At 47.6% G+C, this 24,243-nt stretch overlaps 2 protein-coding genes across 2 annotated transcripts in view; one reads left to right on the top strand and one right to left on the bottom strand.

Annotated features, from left to right (window-relative positions):
• The window catches only part of LOC123021089 (zinc finger protein 260-like), a 42,113-nt gene extending 24,713 nt beyond the window's left edge, over positions 1-17,400 (bottom strand). The window contains exons 1-5 of the mRNA XM_044425498.1: positions 17,283-17,400; positions 16,081-16,165; positions 15,217-15,343; positions 14,370-14,480; positions 12,509-13,546 (exon numbers count right to left, since the gene is read on the bottom strand). Coding sequence (XP_044281433.1) covers positions 12,509-13,546; positions 14,370-14,480; positions 15,217-15,343; positions 16,081-16,155 — 1,351 coding nt within the window. The 5' untranslated portion in view covers positions 16,156-16,165; positions 17,283-17,400. The remainder of the gene's footprint in view (positions 1-12,508; positions 13,547-14,369; positions 14,481-15,216; positions 15,344-16,080; positions 16,166-17,282) is intronic.
• Positions 17,401-19,922: 2,522 nt separating this feature from the next.
• On the top strand, positions 19,923-24,243 carry LOC123021096 (zinc finger protein RFP-like). Its single transcript, XM_044425505.1, has 7 exons — positions 19,923-20,351; positions 20,868-20,963; positions 21,108-21,335; positions 22,051-22,073; positions 22,589-22,704; positions 23,060-23,155; positions 23,726-24,243. The coding sequence occupies exons 1-7, from the start codon at positions 19,923-19,925 to the stop codon at positions 24,241-24,243; spliced, it is 1,506 nt and encodes a 501-aa protein (XP_044281440.1).

The raw sequence follows: 24,243 nt of genomic DNA, 5'->3' as shown, positions 1-24,243 counted from the left end.
CACCTTACAATCATATATAAATCGATAAAACAAATACATTTGAACACAAAACACACACCACAGAAGCAGCACAACATCCAGCTCAACAAACTGTGTACACACGGAAAGCTGGCTTGAACAAAAAGGTCCCTGTCTTTCAGCAGGAGGTCCACAAAAAAGGAGCAAATCCCTTGGCAGAGATTCCATGGCTTGTTGTCCCACTGAGAAGGTTCTTTTTTGCATTTCCAGCACATGCACCTCTAAAGGTGGCAGTCTGGGAAAAAAAGGCTGCTCTGGTAGATTTTAGAACCCAGGCAGGCTTGTATGGAAGGTGGCATTTTTTTAGGGCTGGTCCCAAGCTGGAAAAGCTTCCTGCAATCAACAGTCTGGACCAGATGAAATTTGTGAATAGTTTTGAAAGCAGGCCCAGGTAACCAGGAGGAAACGAAGGTATGCAAGCCTGTGGCAGATCAGGCACCTCTAGGAAGAGGCATCGGAGCAGTACCCGTGCTTGCGAATGCACTCCTGGGTAGCACCACAAGTAAGTGCATGTCCAGGAGTACCAAACTGCAGGTTTAACCCCATTCCTCACAGGCTGAACGCCTTTCCCTGCGAGCACCTTTTGACTAAGCAGGAGTTCGCCTTGTCCGGATCAAGCACCACTTTGTTTGCCTCTCCCTTACTGGCATAGACCTTTGTAACTGGTTTCTCACAAGGGAACAAATGCTAACAAATGTATTCTAATCAAGAAGAAACATGGGCAGAAGAAAACTGAAAGCTTGGAAGAAGGCAGAATGCACAAGGGCAAGTGAAGTTACTCCAGTGGCTCACGTAGATGACTCACCTGAGTCCCTGTTGGAATTCTCCATTCCAGCCAGGTCTGGAGAACCCAGCACCCACGGTTCTTCCCCTTGTTCCAGCCGGGAGATGAGCTCAGGCTTGGCAGCTGGATAGCCTGCTCAGGAAAGACAAGAACAGGGAATATAATCAGACACTCTATGGCCTTTAAAACCTCCAAAAGAAAAACCTCTCTAGGAAACTTCAAAACTTGATTTAGCTTTAGAACATCTCCCTGAGAACACATTTGCTTGCTTTCAGGATGACAGTGAAGGAAGGGAGTCCAACGAAAGAGAGAAATCAAATGAACTCTTTTTAATTAGTTGCATGGTATTTTTATGTAGAAACTCTTGGGTGGATGCACCACCCAAAATCTGATCATTCTGGGATGATTAATGAAGCTCCACTCAAGGGACAAAGCCTGTGACAGAACACTTATAAGATGATGCCCAGACCTAAGTGGGATGGAAAAGTTTCATCTGTTCGGAGTCCTTTTACAAGCCCTGCCAAGGGAAGGCGGGGCAGGGACCAAGACCAGGACTTCAGCGATCCTGCCTCTGGTCCACAAAGGGCTGAAAACCTTGCTAGGTACGTGCAAGCCCACTGCTCCTTAGGACCTGATTTGAGGGTGGAAGTCTATTTTGTTGCACACCCTGCATTTGTGAAACAAATATGCAGGTTAGAGGCCTTCCTTGAAGCAGGAGAAGCATGCAGGAGGAACTTTGCATGCTTTTGCACTTCTCAGGTCTTAATGGCCTCAGCACCGGAGCCAGAATGGGAGAAATATACCTGGGACAGGTGGCTCCTACTGCTTAAAGGCTGGACAGCAGGAACACTGGGCACTTCTCAATTGCCTGTTGCCTCCTGACAGGGCCAAGGAGCCCCCTGCCTCAATCTCCCCTAGTTCTGAAAGGCCTCTCTCTTTTTCCAAGCTGGGCCGGTTCTCATGCTGAGGATCTTCAGTAGGTAACCTTGACCTTGCAGGGTCCTCTGTCCACCTTTGACCCTCTGCCTTACCCTCAGAACTGACCAAATTAATCTGAGCAAACTGTTAGATGCAAGAGCTGCCCCCATCTTCACAGGTGGAAGGTGCAAAAATATGAATTATGGGTTTGTAGTATCTAGAATTAGACCTTCCCCTGAGCCTAGCCTGCTGGACAACACTAATGCAGAGGGGAGCTGAGGTACATATATCAGAGAACTTAGTTTGATCAGTTGGGTTAAGACGAGAAGAAATGAACAAGGTCATAACATAACAAGGTCATGATTTCAGAGAGAGGTACTGCAAGAGTTCTAACTCTTACCAAATAAGGTACTAACATTCCCATAATTCTCCACCATGACCTCCAGGTACAAGGCCCTTTGGTCTTCATCCAGCAGTGCCCCCTGGCCCTCCGTGAAATACACAGCCACATCCTCAAAGGTCACTGGCATCTGTAAGAACCAAGAGACCTCAGTTCAGTCTCTAAAACCTAAAAATGCTTTCAATTGCTTGGTCATAAGACAACGAATAGAAAGTGACCACTCTTGATGGGGCCTTACAAAACTCCATTTAGAGACACCTCATCAGTCTGTTCCTCCCTAGGCGCTTGGCATGAAAGCCAACATCTGAGATAAAATTGCTTCTCAAATGTTCCACTTCAGATTTCAGGTGAGTAGTGGGATATTCTCCTGGGCTCCAAGATCACTGCAAACAGGGACTGCAGTCAAGAAATTAAAAGATGCTTGCTCCTGGGGAGGAAAGCTATGGCAAATCTAGACAGCGTACTAAAACGCAGAGACATCACCCAGCCGACAAAAGTGCGTATAGTCAAGGCTATGTTTTTCCCAGTTGCAATGTAAGGCTGTGAAAGCTGGACCATAAGGAAGGCTGAGCGCCGAAGAATTGAGGCCTTTGAATTGTGGTGCTGGAGGAGACTCCTGCGAGTCCCTTGGACCGCAAGGCGATCAAACCGGTCAGTCCTAGAGGAGGTCAACCCTGACTGCTCTTTAGAAGGCCAGATACTGAAGATGAAGCTCAAATACTTTGGCCACCTAATGAGAAGGAAGGTCTCCCTGGAGAAGAGCCTAATGCTGGGAACAATAGATGGCAAAAGGAGAAGGGGACGGCAGAGGAGGAGGTGGCTGGAGTCCCTGAAGCTGTTGGTGTGAGCTTGAGTGGACTCTGGGGGATGGTGGAGGACAGGAAGGCCTGGAGGAGTGTTGTCCATGGGGTCACAATGGGTCGGACGCAACTTCACAACTAACTACAACAAAGCGGGATATTAGAACGCTCCTCTCTTCTGGCATATTAGGCAGAATGGTTCTAACTGTGCATTCTCTTGGACAAGATCAATTTCAGTATGCAAAGAATTGTGCCTTCCTGTGGAGAGGGCATTTAAAGATTTGGGGACCCATAAGTGTCATGTTCTACATAGCACAATATTTAAATCAAATTAAGGGGGGTAATTTTTCCCTAAAATATTGAAGGTGAAATGTATTTTATACATTGGAAGACAAAGTTAACATGAGGTAAATTTTTCAGCTTTGTTGTTTATGAAATGCAGAAAAACAAGCATGCTAAAGTAGCTCACTCTATTAAGCACATCGGAAAATTTTCCAAAGTAAATGTGCTGAATTTGCATGGAAACCTTTTCCCAAAAAGTTTCCATGTCAAATTTTTCCAGGAATCCCATATCACTACAGTGTGAAGGACACTGGGATCTCCACCCAGTTCCTTGGGCAGACCAGTCTGTGGCTTTGGAAGGCAAGCACTTCTGCACTGTCATGCTGCACTTAGTTGTGGTCCTGGTCACGACCACAACCAAGAGCAGTCTTTCATTACACAATTCAATGCACACAAGGTTCGTAGCAATGATTCGTCAGCAGCGCTCTTCTCCTGAGGCAAAAAGAGAGATCAAAAGAAAGATCATGGTTTCTCCAGCTTTGCTCTCATTTTACTTTTCCCCACTTCCACCTCTCCTTTTTGCCATCAGATTCTGGAGATCTCTTACCTGGCTTGGGTCCACAGAAAACTCTCTCTTGATACTGGAGGGAAGGGGCAATGTTGGCCGAGACGTCATTCTTCACTCTTTAGGTTAAATAAAAACAAGCAAAGTGAGGGGAACATTTCAGAAGTACAATTTGTCCGCACCCCATGCAGCCCCGCAAAAACAAAGAGTCCGTTTCTTATCTTTTTCAGAATATTATCAGAAGATCCGATTTGCAAATGTCTCTATGACTGAACATCTCCGAAGCTGCCTCCTGTGGAATCAGACCTGTGGGCCATCCAGGTCAGAGTACTTGAGTGAAGCTGGCCATGGCTCTCCAAGACCTCCGAGGGGGCCTCCCCAGCCCCACCACAATGCCTGCTTTTACCTGGAGACACTTCGGACCAAACCCGAGACCCTGCCCTACCCCCAAACTCCCTCTCCGAGACACCGTGGGAAAAACCGATGATCCAATATTCACCTAAATGCTACCATGAAAGGGGAATTGAGCAATCCCGTGTCCTGCATGCTTGGTTTATGGATGTCTCTGAACATGGAGTCCTACGTGCACCCACAGCACAGCATGAGGCATGGTGGCAGCGATCTTCAGCTCTGCAGTGCCACATCTCATCTAGGCGGCTGTTTCAGTCATCGAGATGAGCATGATGAGGGGAGGGAGGCCAGGTGCCCTGCAGCCTTTTCAACCTCGGGGAGGCAGCTGGCATGGAAGGGATGGGGAAGCTTGGTGTTCAGCGTCTTGCCTCCCAGAAGGAATATCTGCCCAGTCAATGTCAAGAGGCCATAGAATTCTGCCCTAAGTTGCTAAAGAGAGACCTCCAAGGCAAAGAGGTTGAGGGACATCGGGCTGTTTCCTTCCGTTTCTGTTCAAGAGAGTTCTGGAAGGGCAGGAATGGTAAAATCATACGTATGTCTTTCGTGATGTATAGAGATGGATGCCTCAAAAGGATCACTGATATGCACCCATGTAAACAGACTGCACAACATCATGATCCTCCTGCTCTAATCTGAAAGAGAGCTAAGGGGAGAAAAGTTTACTTTGAGGTTTTCTGGAGTAAACCTACTTCTGCAGCATCTGGCGAAGTGGGCCCTAGTCCACAAAAGTTTATACCAAATTTTTTTTAAGTCTTTCAGGTGCCACAAAAGGCTCTTTGTTTTGGTTGCAAGAGGACAACACAGTTACTCTCAGAAATTAATATTTAATGTGATTCCCCAGCAACAGTTTGGTCAGAATTAGGGCGTGGGAGCACCAAAAATGAATCTTGTGAGGAGGGATCAAATGTCTTCAGCAGGTTCCCGGGAAACCTGAACTCCCTCAGCTTTTCCAGCTGCGATCTGAAATTGGAGGTTAGGGAGGTGGAGTTGCGGAGGGAGGGGGTGCGATGGAGAAGATGGTGCTCCCGAGCTGAATATCGGCTTCTCCCAACACTCACCCTCCCTTAGCACTTTGCAAAACAGCACCGGTCCTGCGAAATGGGAGTAACGGAATTTGCTCGCATCCCATGCCATTTCAACTTGCAGGCGCGCGCGAACACACACCCACCCGGCGTATCAACAAGATGGAGTCCCCGGCCCTGCTCCCAAAGCAGACTCCCTCCCCACGGTCGTCTTCTGCCTCCCATGCAAGGAAGACTGATCGCTGCTCCTCCACCAGCGCCCGCTGGCTTGCATGGGCTCCCCTCGACCCGCCCTCGAGAAAGCCAACGGAGCTCAGAGGCGCAGCCACACTCGTTCCGCCCGCAGCACATCGCGAACTGTGCAAAGTTAAGGCAAGAGTTTCGTTCGGCTTCTTTAATATAGGCAGAGTCTACTCCTACCCTGGACTCCAACGATGCGGGGCAAGCTCGCACTTCTCCCGCCCAAACACACGCTCACACTTGCCAGCTTGAGAAGGGGTCGTGCACAATGTTTCTCTCCCTCCCCCACCTGCCCAGCATTCGTGAACGGCACGATTCCGACGTCCCACCGGCCTGCTGGCTGCTGCAGCGATGCATTCACGGCGCCTCCCTCCCCTCTTTTGCCGCCTTCCGCCCTGAAGCCCAAGCGGAGGAGGGCTCCCATCCCGCATAGACCCTTTTCCGCAGGCTCCCAATCGCCACTCCCTACGCTCCCCTCTCAGCCAATCAGACGGTCGTGGGAGGCATCGCAGTATAGAATCCCGCGTCGGATTCATCCCGTTCTCACGATTGGCTATTCCCAGGTCCCCATGGAGAAGCCTGTTCTAAGTGCGCCCTCGTGGTGTGGAGGAGCCCCGCTTTTCGGAACGGCTGTGATTGGGCGCGCCCCCAGAAATTGCTGCCGTCTCTAATTCGGGCCCTTGTTGTGACGTGCTGTCAAGTTGTCTTCGACTTATGGCGACCCTATGCATGAGTGAACGCCGTCCAAACGCCCTTTGTTCAGAGCCCTGCTCAGCTCCTGTGAAAACTGTCGCTTCGTTTAAGCGCTCAGACCATCTCACAGAGGGCCTCCTTTTCTTCGGCCTTTGACTTGTCCTAGCATGATTGTCTTCTCCAGGGAGTCTCGCCTTCTCATGATGTGCCCCAACTTCATTTTCTCATTTCATCTTCCAGGGAAAGTTCTGGCACGATTTAATCCGGGCCCATTTGTTCATCTTTTCTGTTGGCCCAGAGTATTCGCAATGCTCTCCTCCAGCACCATGTTTTCAATGCATCATTTTTTTTCACAGTCCAGCTGTCACACTTTTACATAGTAATAAGGAATACAAGAGTGTGGATGATCTTGGCCTTGGTTGCCAGTGAAAAGTCCCCACACTTGATGAACTTTCTTAACTACTTAATTGTTGCCCTTCCAAGTCTCAGTCTTCTTTAAATTTCTTGTCTGCAGCCTCCCTTTGCATTCATGACTGAGCCAAGGTATGTGAAATGCTTTCACAACAGCAATTTCTTCATTGATGGGATTAAAATTATAAAATTTTTCTGTAGTGATTATTTTCATTTTCTTAATGTTCAAGTGCAGTCCTGCTTTTACACTTGCCAGTTTTACACTTACAAGAGTTATTTCAATTAATTGCTGCTTTCTTCTAAAAAATATTGTGTTATCTGCATATATTAAGGTTTTATCTTCTGCCAATTTTCTTCAGCATTTTGATTAATGATTTGGATGAGGAAGCACAGGAAATAATTATTAAATTCACAGATGACACAAAACTGGGTGGGATAGCTAATACCCCAGAAAACAAAAAGACGCTCCAAGGTGATCCTGATAGGTTGGAGGTCTGGGCTGAAAACAAGAGAATGAAATTCATTGGGGACAAATGCCAGCCAAGTTCTCCAGTTAGGAAAGAGAAACTAAATGCTTTGTTACAAGATGGAGAATACTTGGTTCAACAATACTGCAAGTGAGAAGGCTCTTGGAATTGTTGATAATCACAAGTGGAATATGAGCCAACAATGTGATGTGGTTGCAAAAAGGGTGAATGCTATTTTAGGCTTCACTTCCACATCCCATGAAGTACTGGTTCCACTTTACTCAGCACTAGTCAGGCCTCACTGGAGTAGCGTCCAGTTCTGGACACCAGAGTATAAGAAGGTTGCAGACAAACTGGAAAGCTTCAGAGAAGAGCAACAAGGATGATCTGGGGACTGGAGATGATGGCCTATGAGGAATGATTGAAAGAATTGGGCATGGTTAGTCTTGAGAAAAGAAGATGAAGGAAAGAAATGATAGCACTCTACAAGTACTTGAAAGGCTGTCACAAAGAGAAAGGACAGGATCTCTTCTTGATCATCTCAGAGTGCAGGACATGGATAAAGGGCTCAGCTTAAAGGGAACAAGATTCCGGCCAGATATCAGGAAGAACTGTTAGATCAGTACAAAAATGGAAATCCATTATCTAGGGAAGCTGTGGGATCCCCCACGGTAGTGACATCCAAGAGGGATGGTTTAACTTGAAGCCCTGCACTGAGCAGTGGGTTGGACCTGATAGCCCAGTGGCTCCTTCCAACTCTACTATTCTGAGTCTATTAATTTTCACTCCTTCCTATGATCCTAATCCAGCTTTCTTTATGTTATGTTCTGCATACAGATTAAACAGAGAAGAGAGATAAAATACAGTCTTGTCTGATACCTTTGCCTATGGGACACCATTCTGTATCTCAATATTCTGCCCCAACAGTAGTTACTTGTTCATAGGTTATGCATCAGGATGGTCAAGTACTGAGGCACCTCCATTTCTTTTAGGAATGTTCACAGCTTTTTGTGATTCATACAGTCAAAGGTTCGCTGAAGTCTATAAAGTACAGACTGATCTTCTTCTGAAATTCTTTGGTGAACTCTGGCAGCCAACATATTGTTTTGGTTATGATCTCAAGTTCCGCTTCCTTTTTGGGATCCAGCTTTAACACTGAGCATTTCTCACTCCATATGGGGTAAAATTCTTTGTTGCATCACCTTGAGCCTCACCTTGCTTGCATGAGAAGTCAGTGCGATAGTCCTATAACTGCTGCATTCCTCAGAGTCTCCTTTCTCAGGAAGTGGAAAGTAAATTTAATCTTTCCAGTCTGTGGGAAAGACTAGGTAGATCTTGCTTGTTGTATTTGTTGGAATACTCTTGTTAGAATTTGGACCAGGTCAGTCTCTACAGCTTGGAATAGCTCTGTTGGTACTCTGTCTACTCTGGGTGCTTTATTCCTTGCAAGCGGTTTCTGAAAACAAAATTCCTGGCCTGGGCAGGGGCACAGAGGCATCTTCTCCTGTGTTCACATTTGTAAATGTCCGTTTTGCATCTGGTTTGCACTGGTGGGACTTGACCATGAAAAACAAAGTAGATCCACAGAAACAGACACATCACTCCTGAGTTTAAAGTGTGTCCTTTTCACACCCAGTTAGAATACTTGGAATTGCAGCCTATATGTGTCCATGCATATTAAATTAGATATTGAACAAATAAGGACACAATCCTATGCACGTTTAGACTGGTAACAGCCCTACAGTTCCCAGCATGCCCCAGCAAGTCTGGCTGGCTGGAGCATGCTGAAGTTTGTGGGACTCTTGTTCTGATGATGCAAACATAAGAGTTACATTCCTAATGGTCACATCATATTTTGCAGTGGCACTAAGCCAGTACTTGTCTAACATTCTTGAAAAGACAGCTTCTCTTTCTGCTTTCTCTTCCCCTTCTCAGTTTGTGAAATCGGTACACAAGCTATGTAACTTATTTACATTTCAATGTAAACAGGTTACAGACACCCATAGACCGAATCCCATCTACCCAGCCTATTCATTGCAGTGGACCCAGCAAGATGAGGTACCTCTGAGCTAAGCTGGGCAAGGTTCTTTCTAGGGCGGCTATTTTCTTTTCCATGCTTGTGACTCAGATACTCAAATGCTTGAGCAGGAGCACTCCAAATGTTCTGGATTAGAATTCCCATCAGTCCCAGGGATCATAAGAGTTCTAGTCCAAGACATCTGGAGGGCAACCGATTGCAGGAGCCGCTACAGATTCTACCATATGTAGCAGCTCTACAAAAAACAAACAATGCTTCTAAAGGTGGGCACTCTGCTCTATAAGCTCCTTCCCTGTACAGGCAGCTTCGCGATCTGTTGACTTGCCCATGGATCATCTTGAAAGAATAATGAACTCACAGAGAAACTGAATTGGCAGCATAGGATACTTTACTGTGTTATTATGTCCAGCCATTGTGTGTGATATTTGTAAGACTACCTCACTTTTGAACAGTTTTAAAGAGGATTTTCCTCATATAGGTAGAGAAACATCCCCTCGTCCCCTCCTTTGGCTTCTTTCCCATTTCAAATCAATTCCCATCACTGGCCCACTGCCCACATCCATCGTAGCTGCATCCTACTACGCCTTCCCACGCCACAGGGCTCTCTGGATAATGGTGAAGATCCTCAAACAGTAGGGTTCTTCCCTTTTAATTGGATATTATCTACTTGAAAGTGGTTCTCATATGGGTCCTTTCCTGTGCTCCCCTAGTCTGACATTTGTGTAAAATATTCACGCCACAAATTTGCTTTCCCAAACACCACCCCAAGATATCATCTAAAGGACATAGAGGTTTTTTTGGCGGGAACTGATGGAGCATTTTCTGAACCCACCCCACACATCAAAAGAAAGCAAGCTAGTTTTCTCAACCCTTGTCCTTGCCACAGCTCTGGGCTACTTCTGCACTCTCCCAAGATCTGTGTATGTCAGAGATGAGATGAGATGTAGATGAGATGCATTCTGTAGAGTAAGAAATTTGTAAGGAACTGCGCTTACGAAAAATGTCAAGCCATCAAGTTTATGGTACACAAGAAAACTGATGTTCCTGGTATTTACTTTGTAAAAGCGCCCACTTTGGAAATGAGGCCTGGCTGCAGCCTCCAGGTTTCTGACTTTGACCCATTTGGATAGAATCCTACATGCATACAGCAGTACCAAAGTACTGGTCCTTTGTGTGAAGAAAGAACCTGGCCCAATCAGAACCCTCCTCATGTTCTATTCATGTAATGATTCCTTTTGCCATCTACAGTGTGGTGCGGTGGTTTGAAAACGGGGCTTGCAAAATGTGGATTCAGCCACAGAGCTCACTGGGTCAGTCATTCATTCTCACCACAGGGTGGTTGCGAGAATAAAATGGAGACGGAGAAGACCATGTGAGCTGTTACGAGTTCTTCACAAGACAAAAAAGGGAAGATGAAACTTATCCATTCACTTCATTTCTACATGGCCCCATAGCTGAAGCTCTCTGGGCTGCAGATGAGGCTAAAATCTGTGCACACCCCTCCAAATGTTATTTCAATGTTTGTGAGGATGGGGTGCATGGACAACTCCTGTGTGATAAAAGTAGGCCTGGCAGATCAAATCATGCTATCAGCAGACACTGCTAAACTCTTGTGTATGATGAAAAAAAGTTTAAATACACAGCATTGCAATGACAGCGACAATGTTTATTTACAAAAGTAAATAAATCCCCTAAAAAATCCCCCCTAAAGTGATTTACATAAAAAGCAAACAGAGCATCATCCAAGAATAAAAATTAAATTCAAAACTTTAACCATCTTTAACCATCAAATGAAGCAGAGTAAAAATCTCCATCACGTCTTAAAATCCAGTAAAAGCCCAACAGACAGTTTTCAGCGCCTGGATAAAGCAAGTCAAGCGAGTGATGGGTCAGGCTGGTCTTCCCTCCCCTGTGAGAGGATCCCATCACAGGGATGCAGGCAATGCAAATTCCCTGTCCCACATTCCCACCAGCTGTGGTTTTGCTGGTGCTCCTGAGACCTATTAAGAATTCTCCCAAGCTATGGGCATTTCAGTAAGCATTAAAATAAGCTAGAAATGAGATCAACCGAGCAGGGAAGAAATATTTCCTGTGTGATGTTCCTGAACTGAACATCAGGTAGGAATCTGTAACCTGATCAAGTTAACCACAGAAGACAGACAGCTACAATGAAAGATTTCATAACAAATCTCCAGTGAATTTTTTCTAGCTACTTTGGCCAGGATCCAAAGGTGTCTTGTGCCAGTGGGAAAAAAGCGCTTGCTGATGCTTATGGAACACAGTCTTCCCCTGAACCCTTGAGTGTCCCATTCCATACTGTTTCAGAGTGTCCCTTAATTCTAAGGAAAATGCTTTGGAGAGTCCAAAGATAGGAAGGCAGAGAAAAGAAAGCCCATCTTGCATGAACCAAGTCTAATTGCATTTAGTTGCTATGCCTCAAGCATTCATCAAGATACCGTTTTCCAGAAATTATCTCCATAATTCAGGGTCCCCTCTGAAACAAAGCTTCCATTTCCTCACACAGAAGCTGTTAATAAGATTTTCTTTCCTGAGTGCCTGCCTGCTTCATAGTCTCAATTCTTCCACAGACTAGGCAATACAGCCTGTCCCTGGGATATGAAGCTGGGACCAGAAAGAAAATTAGCGGTTAAGGGCTGATTAGACAGGAAGAGGATTGGAACTGCAGACAGACCTGTCTCAGACTGCAGGGGGAAGGCAATGAGGTAGATATATTGTAAACATTCCCCAAATGCAGTGATCAAAAAAACATACTGGTTTAAGAGCAGTGTCAAGGCTGTTCATGTTGGCTGAAGCTCTTCAAAGCCAGGCAAGTGAAAGCTAAGGCAGACGTGTCCCATAATCACTGATGCTGTACAATATCACCAGTTGTGCTTGCTTAAAACCTGGACCGGGGCAACATGGGGCATCTTTCCAAGTCCCTGGCACTTGATCCTTCCCATATGGATTTGGGCCTGAACGACCAAGGAAAATGTGGATGCACAAAGCATAACTTGTAAGCAACTACAACTTGGCACACTGCACAAGGGAGAACCAGTGTGACCTACTGCACTGGACTGGGCTCTTGAGATCCCTACTTGGTGATGAAGCTCACTGGGTGATTTTGGGCCAGTCACTGATTCTTGGCCTAACCCACCTCACAGGGTTGTTGTGAGGATAAAATGGAGAGGAAAGGAAGGATTATGTAGGTCACCTTGGACTCCTTGAAGGAAAAAAGGCAAGATCGTCACTAACCATGGGCCATATCCATTGAAGCATCAGCTGAAGCTTCCAATTTCATAGACTGGGGTACAGATGGACTCATCAAGGAGCAAATACATTCTCTGATGGCCACAACCTTGCTGATTTTGAGAATAAGATCCCTTCACCCCTGCATATTGATTGATGCCAAGGCTTCCTTCACCTCCTGTGGCATGGAAAAGGGATCAGAGCATTCAGAGAGTTTCTCTGCCACATGTTTTTTCCAGTGCCTCTGAAGGCCTGACTTATGGGCAAAGTGCTTCCCACAATCCAAGCATTTAAAGTATTTCTCTCCCGTGTGGATTTTCTGGTGGATCGTGAGGGTTGATTTCCGTGGAAAACACTTCCCACACTCCATGCAGGTGTTGGGTTTCACACCCTTATGAACATTCTGATGTTTTCCAAAGGCAGAGGAATGAGCAAAGCATTTCCCACACTCCAAACAATTAAATGGCTTCTCCCCTGTGTGTAGTCTCTGATGGATCATGAGGCTGGATTTCCGAGAAAAACACTTCCCACACTCCAGGCAATCGAATGGCTTCTCTCCTGTGTGTACCCTCTGGTGGATTGTGAGGGTTGATTTCTGAGTAAAACACTTGCCACACTCCAAGCATGTATAGGGTTTCATTCCCGTGTGGATTCTCTGGTGGATCAAGAGATTGGATTTCCAAGCAAAACACTTGCCACACTCCAAACAGGTAAATGGTTTCTCTCCTGTGTGGACACTCTGGTGACTCAGGAGTTGTGACTTCAGAGGAAAACACTTCCCACACTCCAAGCATTTATACGGTCTCTCTCCTGTGTGCACCCTCTGGTGAATCACGAAATGCGATTTCTGAGCAAAGCATTTTGCACACTCTGAACACTGAAAGGGCTTCTTGCCTGTGTGGTCTCCCTGGTGCCTTGTAAGCTGAGATTTCTGGGCAAAGCCCTTCCCACACTCCAAGCACTTATATGGTCTCTCTCCTGTGTGGACTCTCTGATGGATTGAGACATTTGATTTTCGAGTAAAGCACTTCCCACACTCCAAGCACTTAAAAGATTTTTTGCCTGTGTGAATTCTTGGGTGGTTCAGGAGATATGATTGCAAGAGATATGACTGCTGATCCAAATCATTTCCGTGCTCCAAGCATTTATATGATTTCTCTCCTCTGTGGATGGTAGGATGCTGGGCAACCCTTGATTTCTCTGTATAATCTCCCCCACATGTGGTGCCTGTTTGATGCTTTCCAGACAGACCTAGTGAACAAGGAGAAACAAGGTTTCCTTGGAGGAAAGAAAGAGAGGCTGAAGCAGCAAATCAGGATAGCTGACTCTGGCACCTTGGAAACATCAAGGAAAGGCACAGTATTTCCATTTCTCTGTTCTCTTGCCATTACCCCAGAGGTAGTATGTTGAGGACCAGCTGTGGCTGTGCGGCATCCACACACACAGTCAGACCCATAATAAAGTCACAAACCTATGCATTTTTGGAAAAAGTAGTGCACCTCCCAAGCATGCTTCAGGTTGCCATTCAGAAAAAGGGATTTCAATGTAACAAGGGAAATACAGGTGGAGATAAAAATTAGGAGATTAGTAATATTGAATACCACAGCAAATGGAAGGAAACATATGTCTTAAAAAAGGAGAAACCTGGACAAAGGATAACAAATCAACAGAACAAAATCCCAAAGACAAGACGAGATTAGAATCGATGAAAGCAAACCTAAGAAACAGAAAGAGAAAGAAACAAAGTTTTTATGGTGTGCATTGAATGGTCTAGTATAGCTGGTTCCAGGGGCATATGAATCTCCACATGAAGGAGTGTCTTAGTTCAGCTCACTAATTTTGGTCAAAGGTTGCAATGCTGCACACTTTCTTCTTTCAGCCTGATGGGGACCATCTGGACACTTCTTTTTGTCTACAGTGAAGCAAAGGGGAAACACCTGCTCTCAAATGCCTTCCCAAGAACACCAGGAATGAAACAAAAGAGTAACAAAACATCTTAGCTTATGGTTCAGCTGGCTGGAGCTGTAGAATTTTTTGGGAGTCCCTGCTCAACTGGTTCACTAGAGACACCTACCTGGATGGGAGTTGGCGTTCTCCATCTTGTCCAGGTCCTGAGCATCTGCCACCCATGGCTCTTGCCCTCGTTCCAGCTTGGAGATGAGTTCAGGCTTGGTGACTGGAAAACCTTCACAGGAAAGAAGCGAACAGGAAAAGTAATCACTTTACGCTGCAGCTCTAAGAAACCCACAGAGAAGGACCTCCACACGTAGCTTCTGTAACCTCAGTTACCATCATGAGAAGCAAGGTTAGGAAGGCATTTTGGGATGCTGCAATAGATGCACACAACAATAAGACTGTTGTGGATATTGGGACAATTAAGACTTTCTAAAAACTAAAGCTCCATTTGGCGCACACAGTTTTACTTAGCAAATCGTATTGGATTCAGCGGAATGTTTGTAGTGAGAGATCAGCCTTTGACCGCAGAAAGCATCTATAGGAGAGGGATGTCACTTCTACCCTGCTCCCTGTGCCTTGCCCCTCTCAAGGCCTGGGATTTGCCTTCCTTCCTGGCCCACTCCCAGCAGCAGAACCAGAAGGGAGCAAAAGGCCTGGAGGAAACAGCTGCAGGGAGCTCTGGTGCAGGCGTGGAGCCAGAGGCCTCCCTCTCCTGCTCCTTCACTGGTACCTCACAGTTCGCATCGTTGCACATCGAAGTGGTCTTGGCCGGGTCTAGCTCCCCCGGACCTTGGGTCCCACAGCCTGCTATTGCACAAAGAAGTGCGGTCACTGAGCATGCAACCTGCCCTCATCCGAAGACATCAACTTGCTACCACACAAAGGCATCGCTTCAAAACTGCAGCTGCAGACAGGAGAACATGAAGACTCACAGCTCTGAGAGAATGAGGATTCACGTCCCTTACCCAGTGAGGCCAGGTTCCCATAATTCTCCAGCATGACATCCCGGTACAAGGCCCGTTGATCCGGATCCAGCAGAGCCCCCTGCCCCTCTGTGAAATACACGGACACGTCTTCAAAGGTCACCCAGCACTACAGGAAAAGAGACACCCAAAGCAAGTCACCGTCCAGCTGTAGGCCCCAGGAACCTTGGTGTGCCAGGAAAGAAACAAACAGCAGCAGCAGCAAAAGACTAGCCCACACATTGAGCAGGTACCAAATTACATTCCTGCTGAAAAGTGCCCCTTCAGGCTGCAGGTGGGGTAGATGGACAGGAGAAAATGCAAGCACAAGGAGCAATCTTCTCCTCCTCCCTATCCAGGTATCCCCAAAGAGCCTTGAATGTCTGGCACGATTCTAGCCCAACTGTTTCTTATGGGCCACACTAACAGGGTCTTGAAACTGCTTCCTTATCCTCATGTCTGCACATGCAGAGCCAGTGTGGATTGAGGATATAGTGCTCCAGGAAGGGGGTGTGTCAGCAGGCCCTGTTTCATCACACTATTCCACCTCCCTAAATGGGAAGTGCCAGTAACAGAAGAAAACAGTTTAGCCAGCGCTAATGTCTAACAATTGCAATGAGACAAGACAGCCAGGTGGAACCCTTGAATACTGGAGAAACAAGCAGCAAGGAGGGGCAGGGGCTCCTTGTGGCTTTACCGGATGAGACAACCCTCTTCTTCTGAACCAGAAGAGGCCACTGCAGATCCACAAGCTGGAAGAACGGCAGTGATGCGTCCTGTCTCCTGCTGGCACCCCACCCCCATTTTGCTCCTGCAGGCCCTCTCCCCACCTCCCCCACCCCCCTCAGGTTCCAGAGGGGTCCTTACCAGGCCCGGCTCCACCACAGTCACTTGCCGTGTTCTGGAGTGTGGCAGCAGACTCCGCAGAGACCCGGACGCCATTCTTCACTTTCTGGGGGGGGGTAGAATGGGGGGGCACACTCAGAAAAGCAATCTGGGTTTCCATTGGGTCCTGCCTCCATACCCAGGGAAGCTGCAGCCCATGTGCCCATGTTCCCCAGCACATCTCAGGCTGCCAGAAAGTGTCTCAGTGAGTTTGCTCCAATGAACCTGTCTTCACCATGGAAGAGCCCCTGCCCAGCTTGGCCAGAGCGCCTCAGGGGCACTGGCTGTGGCTCTCCAGAGACTTTCCAGGAGAATGCTGCAGATGGGGCTGCAGCGGGCTGAACATGGCAAAGGCAAAGCATGCTGGGAGATGGACCAGAAATAGGGACGGAGAAGCAGAGAACCGAAGAAGGGGCAGGTGAAAGATGGGTGGAGGGGCTTGTCTCACGGAAACCTCTATGGCTAAAGAGCAGCTGTGAACCTCAGGGAGCCTCGTTCACAGGGACCATTTCTTCCAGAGCTTCAGAAGAAGCGGTGAAGCTCACAGCAGGAAAAACTTCTCTTCCGGCCTACCACCTTGGGGTTCTATCTCTTTCTTCCTCATTACTGGGGAACGGAGTCACTTGGGGCAAAACGTTGGCAGGCGTGGAGTGCTTTCCCGCCCCCCGCCCCCCGCCCCATTTGCTAGCGTCGTCAGAACTTAGGGGTCAGAAAGGGTTGGCGAGCACCCCAAAAGGAACCGGAGTAGCAGCGTCACCCGGAAAGCTGACGCCTCTCTTCCCGTCTCCCACTGCGATCTGAGAGGGGAGGCTGCGGGAGGAGAAGGAAAAGGCCGGGGGCTGATCTGGGGAGGGGGAATCTTGCCTTTAGGCAGGAGGCTGCCCCGCCCCGAACTTCCATCACCCCAAAGGTCTTCCCAGAAGGCCCCGGAATGGGACAGGCATCCATTCATCTCACTCTATACAAATACTCCCGCATCCCAAACGGGGAGATCCCCACCCAATTCCACGGCCCGATTTCTTCCCCGACACGTCGCCTTCTCTCTCTGCGACTTTCAAAGATCGCATCGTTTCAAGCGATCATCTGCTTGTTGTCACTTCCCCGCCAACGCCGTCGCAGCGCCCCACCCCAAAAGGCAAGCAAAGAGCCGACAAGAAGCAACGTGCACTCGCCCAGCCTCGCACCTTAAAGTTAAGGGAGACACAAAGCATTTGTTGCTTGAATGCAATCCGACATCCACTCAATCCCTTCTCCAGAGGATTAGAAGCAGCACGCACCCCCTCCTCACCAGCCGGAGCTCTGTGAAGGAGGTGCACAAACGCGCACGATGGACACCTCCCTTTTCTAGCTACTCATTCACACACTCTTCCGCCACGGGGCTGTTGGAAGCAGCGAGTCAGTCACGTGACCTCTCCTGCTCAAAGTGAGAACCATCCTCCTGCTAAGTCTCCCCTAGACACGTCCAATCAATAAACGCGGCGCCCCCCTTTCAGCCAATCGGACAGGCGTAGAACCCATACAAAGGGAAATCCTTACACGGAGCCCGCCCTCATTTTAGACAGAAAACTAGTCTTGCGACTCCTTTGCTTGTGGGGATTGCTGGGAGTTGTAGGCCTTTTCCTTCTAGCTAGGCTATTCCTCGGGTACAAAAGTGAAGAACTGCCCAAAGTGTCACCTTAGCTGGGACTGGACAACGGAACACACTTCCTCCCTGAACTCAGAGGCGGTGCTAGGTGGTGGGCGTGTAGGACTCAACATTGCAGAAATTTGCATGTGCTAATTTAAGCAAAAATATGTGCATAATTAAAATAAGTAGTATAATATCCTAATAAAAAAGGAAGATGAGAAGGAAGGACTCCCTGGAGAAGAGCCTAATGCTGGGAACAACAGATGGCAATAGAAGAAGGGGACGGCAGAGGAGGAGGTGGCTGGATGGAGTCACTGAAGCAGTCGGTGTGAGCTTAGGTGGACTCTGGGGGATGGGGGAGGACAGGAAGGCCTGGAGGAGTGTTGTCCATGAGGTAGCAATGGGTCCATACAACTTTGCTAAACAACAACAACAACAAGTATAGTATCGATTTTACAGAAAGCAAGCTAATAAACTTTTTGTTTTACTTCAGGATACAACTATACTTTCCTTGGTCCTTCGAACCCAAGATATAGAGAGGGAGGATGACTTGCCTGGGAGCAGCAAACACACCAAGCTTTTACCAGTTAATTGCAAACTGGGTATGGCAGACATGGTTTCAGATATGGGAACTATCTTCACGGTGAATAAGGCTTTTTGCCAGTATGAACGCATTTATGAGTATCAGGACAAAATGAGCAAAGCTTTACCATACTATGGTTGCTAAAAAACTGACACACTAAGAATAACTTGAGAGTTATGGGGGGGTTCCTGATTCTGATCAGGAAACTATGCTGCAAGTCTTTCCCCCCACATAAGCCTTAGAAATGCTAAAGTTAGGGATGAAATTAAATCCCAAGCAGTGACGATACGGGAGGCAAAGTAACAAGCAGTAATAGTTTAATATGTTCTTGTAAGAGCTGGCGCCCACCACACAGGTAGCGCGCTGTTTCCACAAAAGACATTGCCTTTTATTCCCTTTTCCCGGCTCGCAGACCCTGCCTCTTTTCTCCCACTGGCTGGGTTACTAAGAGGTCACAATCTTCTCCGTCCGCCTCCATCATACTACTCCTTGATATGTTCCCCCTTCCACTCATACATCCCATTACCTATGAGAGGTGTGTCAGTTATTATTCACAAACCTATTAAGCGTGCGCACTACTTTGAGAGTTCATTAAGTCGTCTTGGCCTTGTAGCCGTCTCACTCGATGACCACTTATTTCCCAAAACTTGTAGGAGGATGAGATAGGAGAACAGCCCTTCCTCCGAGCTCATTACGGCCAGTTGTAAGAGGCAATCAATCACCTACTCCCTTCGGCAAAAGGTGACAGTTTTATCACTGCCCCCAACCTCACCCCCCTTGTGTTTTTCAGGACTTTGATGTCAGAAGCACTCTTCTACTATTGTCTTTGTTTCCAACTCAGCCATACTATTAACTTACATTTGTTTGTTTACATCAGTAACCAATTTAAACCTATTTTCTTCTATTTCCTTTTTACAACTCTTTACATGGTTCTGTACTCAGGCCCTTGGCCTTATAAGGGTTTTTTGCTCTGGTCTTTAGCAATCCAACATTCTTCTACTTAGTAACAGTAATTTTCCTTCTCACAGTCATGGCTGCCTCTCCATTCAACACTATTGCTTTACTCTCATGTGCCTCTAACAAAATGTCCACCACATCCCCCATCCTTCCCAAACTCTGTATATAACTGATTATAAAAACATCCTGTACAGCAGCCTTCCCCAATCAATGGCCCTGCTGGATGGGAATTCTGGGAGCCGTGGTCCAAAAGTCTGAAGGCCACCAGCTTGGGGAATGCTGCTGTACAGACGCATATGCCTGAATAACTGTGAATGTTCTTTGATTGTACACCCCAGGGAATTCTCTGAGTTCTCTTGTCACCATATTTATGGAAAAAATTCCAGGAAATTCCTGACTTGCCTTGCTTATAACTTTCATTTTCACAAGCTGTAGGATGAACCCAGGCCGTCAGCCATGCCTTGATTCTGATCGACGGAGAAGTATTAGTTGATGAGTTGCATGTTGTGGGCGAGTGATCGTGTAATACTGAAAGCTGAAGCGAGGTGGAGTCAAACCTCCTGCCCCTCAGAGCAAAGTTTTGCAGGGTCTCATTTACAGGAAGTAAAAACCCACTGCTTGGAAACAAGGAAAGTGAAGCCGCTGGGTGTAGAGGCCATGGCTGTTGCTGCTGGGAGCACCATCCAGGATCTCTGCAAGGAATCCACTTGCTCCATTTGCCTGGACTTTTTCAAGGATCCTTTGATGATTACAGAGTGTGGGCACAATTTCTGTCGGGCCTGCCTGAGCCAGTGCAGTGGGGAATCGGACACGGAGGCCTCCTGCCCCCAGTGCAGGAGGACCTTCCAGAAGAGGAACCTCCGGCCCAATCGGCAGCTGGCCAATATTGTGGAAATCGCCAGAGTATTATCAGGCCAGTGGGGCAGAGGGGCCGAAGGGAAGGGAAGGGCCTGCGAGAAGCACCAGGAGCCCCTCAAACTCTTCTGCAGGGACCACGAAGCCCCCATCTGCCTGGTGTGCAACAGAGCCAAGGAGCACAAAGGTCACCACATGGTTCCCCTGGAGGAGGCATCCCAGGAGTACCAGGTAGGTGATCTGGGTACTTCTTGATGGGAGTTAAAATACCTGTGGGTATTTTTGGTCTTTGTGAAGACACTCCATTAGGAAGGGATTTGGGGTTACATGATCTACTGATTTATTTTATTTCTGTACTGCCCAGTAACCACAGGTCTCTGGGAGGGACTGGGCATGAATGCAGTCAACATGCATGTTCTTTGTTATGCAAGTTGCACTCCGAGGAAGCCTTTAGAAGCCCGGGATGGGGGTGGGATAGTTTAATTCGTTCTCTTCTAGCTGCACCCTGTACCAAGTCTGGGTTATGCAGAGCTGAACAAAGGCACTTGAAATGTTCCAGGGACCGTAGGAGAGCTCTCCTATGAGGGAAGGTCTCACAGTTTCTGCCTGCTTTGATGAGGGAGAAAAAGAAAGAGGCGGGCACGAAATGATATGACATGATGGAGGTGTATGTAGCGATGCAGAGTGGGAAATCTTGTTCAACTTTTTCTGTTCTAAGCTGAAAGTGAACCGTTGTTCTCTCTTCAGGATCTGCTCCATCATCGTCTGGAGAGTCTGAGGGAAGAGAGAGAAAGGATTCTGGCATATAAAGCAGAGGCAGAGAGGGAGAAGCAAGAGATACTTGTAAGTATCAATAATATGACTTGCCTCAACCAAATGCTAAGGAAAGGACATTCTGAGTGTGGGTTCTTGACCATCTTTAGACAGAAGAGTGGCCCTGTTTTGGCACTGGCTGACCTTTCTCCCATTTGCATCCACTTCCTTCAGGCCCAAATTAAAACAGAGAGGAAAGAGACAGTGGCTCAGTTCTGGCAAATGCATCAGTTCCTCAGAGAAAAAGAGAGGCATTTCCTGGCCCAGCTGGACAAGCTAGAGAAGGAGATTTCCAGGAAAGGGGGCAAACACCTGGCCAGACTCTCCAGGGAACTCTCCTCCCTTGAAGGCATCATCCAGGGGATGGAGAAGAGTTGGCAGCTGGCCAGTGAACTCCTGCAGGTAGGAGGGGTGCCCACATTCCCCAAGGAGAAAACTTAGCCAGACACTGGATATCTCTGCATGCATGGAGGGAAGGACCCAAGGCAGGCACCACAGACACCTTAAACGGGGGCAACCCAGAGATGAGAGCTTGAAGAAAATTCTTGCCAAAACAGGGGAGGAAACTGACTGACAAGTAGTCAGTACTTGGAGGTTTCTTTGCAGTGGTGAAATCTCTGTCCATTCACCACTCTGGTAATGAATCTCATCCCAATGTCTCTCAATTGGAAATTGTTTGTGTCCGGCATATGAGTGTTCCAGAAGGGTCTGATTGCCCCACTGTGAAACAGGATCCTGGACTGGATTTCAGGCTATGGCAGGGCTGGAAGCATTGCCATTGTTACTTTCCCTTCCTTTCTCATCCTGGGAAGAGAGCATCAAAGAGAGGTTGAAATTGATTATGCAGATAGAAAATGTGTTGATGGAAAGAAAGCAAAATGAGGCCTCTCTAGCCATCAGCACATCAAGAGACACCCAGAGAGACTTCCCTGAACCTGCACCTCAGGTCCTTGCTCTGGCAGAAAGCCAGAGAGGGAACTGAAGCCACCTTTAATTCACCCTGTACATTCTCCTCCGTCCTTGAGTGGAGACGCTGAGCAGGACGGGGCCAGGGTGCATCTCCAGAGAGTGGATGCGACCCCCACTGAGCACCCGTTTCTTTCTCTTCTTCCTCTAGGATGTGAGAATCATCTTGCAGAGGTGAGTGGATCCCACTTATTTCCACTGGGTCTGGAAGGCATGGGGAGAACCTCCTGGGCAGAGAACGTAGATTACCCACATCTCTCTAGATAAAAACAGGGACTGCTTGTCGAGTTTGGACCAGTCCCTTGCTCCCTGCTCTCCATCACACACGGTGAAAGGCTCTTCTCTGCCAGCAAAGCACACATCCCACAGCTAAGCACATATTGGCAGGCTCCACATGCCAAATATCACCCCCAAAGGGGCAAACTTCCCACACCCCACAAAGCACATGCAGAGCTGACCCTAAACATACCTGAACACAAGCAAAATGCCCTGACTGCCCCAATCACCCAATCCACACCCACTTGTGTGGCTACTGAAGATTTCTCTGATTTCTTGAGGCAAGTGTGGCCTCAACCCCCCCCCCCCGGCCACCCAAAGAAGGCCCACCCTTTGTTTTGAGCTAGTTCTCCTTTGCTCCTGGGGGAATCTGGGGTTGGATGAGTGGTGTTTACCTTGGTTTTCTCCAGCAGGAGTGAGAAGGTGCCCTTTGAGAACCCAGGTGCTTTCACAGAGGAGCTGAAGTCAAGGATCAGGGACTTCCATGACAGGAATTCTTTTCTGAAAGACCTCAAGTGGCAATGGGGAGGTATTATGACAAGATATTCTCTCCTCTCCTCTCCTCTCCTCTCCTCTCCTCTCCTCTCCTGGCATGTGAAAATGAATTAAAGTGTCATTAGTGCTATAATCATATTGTTCCTGTCTCTCTACCTGCCAGAACTGTAGGAAGAAACTGGCAATTTACTTTTCCCTCAGCCATCCAGTTGGGAAAAAGGATCCAGGCAAGAAGATTCCAGAACTGGCCAAGTTGGGGCATTTAATCCAAGTGGGAAAGACTAAAATTTAGTACTAGTCAACAGAAGTTCAAGCAGATATTTTTCCTGGCAAGGTTTAGTGTTAGTTCGATGGCGAACTGCTTAATCTTTTGTCTTGTTCCTCCCCAGGTGGCCACCTCCCTGAACTGCTGCTAAAGAAAGGTAAATCTCCAGAGAGGGCCATATTCACAGGAGGGATGTGGCCTGGCCAGGGCGACCTCCACAGTGAGCCAGGAAGCCCCTCCTGGTCAGTCCCCATAGGAGAAGGATGAGTTCTCCCCTCTCCCGCCCCTTTTGTACCCCCTTTCTCCAAGAGAAGCAGGGCCTTTCAGGTGAGGGCCCCTAGCCATGCCAGTGAGGAGTCCTGAGGCAAGTCCACTGGTTTTCCCTGATCAGGTTTTTAATCCTAAAATAAAGGGACTGAAGGAATCTGGAGGAAACAGAGGGGTGCTATGCATGAAAGATGGTGTGTGGAAGATGGGGGTGTGGGTTGTTGCCAGGGAGATGGGAGTGAATGGAGGGGAGGGAGAGTTTGGCTCTTCCAGATGCAAAGAGAGGGGAAGTAAGAAGAGGTTTGGGGAGATGGGTTTGGGGAAGTGTAGCAAAAATACAAATATTAGAAAGGTGGTGGATTCTGCTTTTAGGGTTTGAGTTATTTAAGTTGCTGTTTTTATACTGCACCGTTTTCATTTTACTTGATTTTTGAGGGAATCAGTGATTCCTATGGCATGTTCATACTTAAGATTTGGATCATCCTTGCTAATCTTCTGTTCCTTCTTCTCTCTCTATCCCCAGCAGCAAATGTGATTCTGGATCCAGACACAGCGAATCCCTCGCTCATCTTGTCTGAGAATCGTAAAAGTGTGAGGACGGGAGGCAACATTCAAAATGTGCCTGACAATCCGGAGAGATTCAGTTTCCATCCTATTGTGCTTGGATGTGAGGGCTTCTCATCAAGAAGCCATTCCTGGAAAGTCAGTGTGGGAAGAAGGGGAAGGTGGGGTGTGGGCGTTGCCAGACAGTCTGTGAAAAGAAAGTGTGCGGTTCATTTTGCTCCTGAGGGCGGGTTCTGGGTTTTGAGGTATTCCCAAGGTAAATACAAGGCTTGTGATTGTGCTTATTATGATCTGTTCCTGAGTGGGGAGCTGAAGAAGATCTGGGTGTCCCTGAACTTTGATGAGGAGCATGTGGCCTTTTATGATGCTGACCAAAGGACCCTCCTCTGTGTCTTCTCTGGGGTCTCATCTGTTAGAGAGACCCTTTCCCCCTTCTTTTATGTTGATAATGATGCCGTCCTCACAATCGGATCCTAA

The sequence above is a fragment of the Varanus komodoensis genome, unplaced genomic scaffold (assembly GCF_004798865.1).
Source record: "Varanus komodoensis strain SLA01 unplaced genomic scaffold, ASM479886v1 scaffold157, whole genome shotgun sequence".
Lineage (NCBI taxonomy): Eukaryota > Metazoa > Chordata > Lepidosauria > Squamata > Varanidae > Varanus > Varanus komodoensis.
Note: the sequence above shows the minus strand (reverse complement) of the source record. Positions and strands in the feature narration are given on the sequence as shown.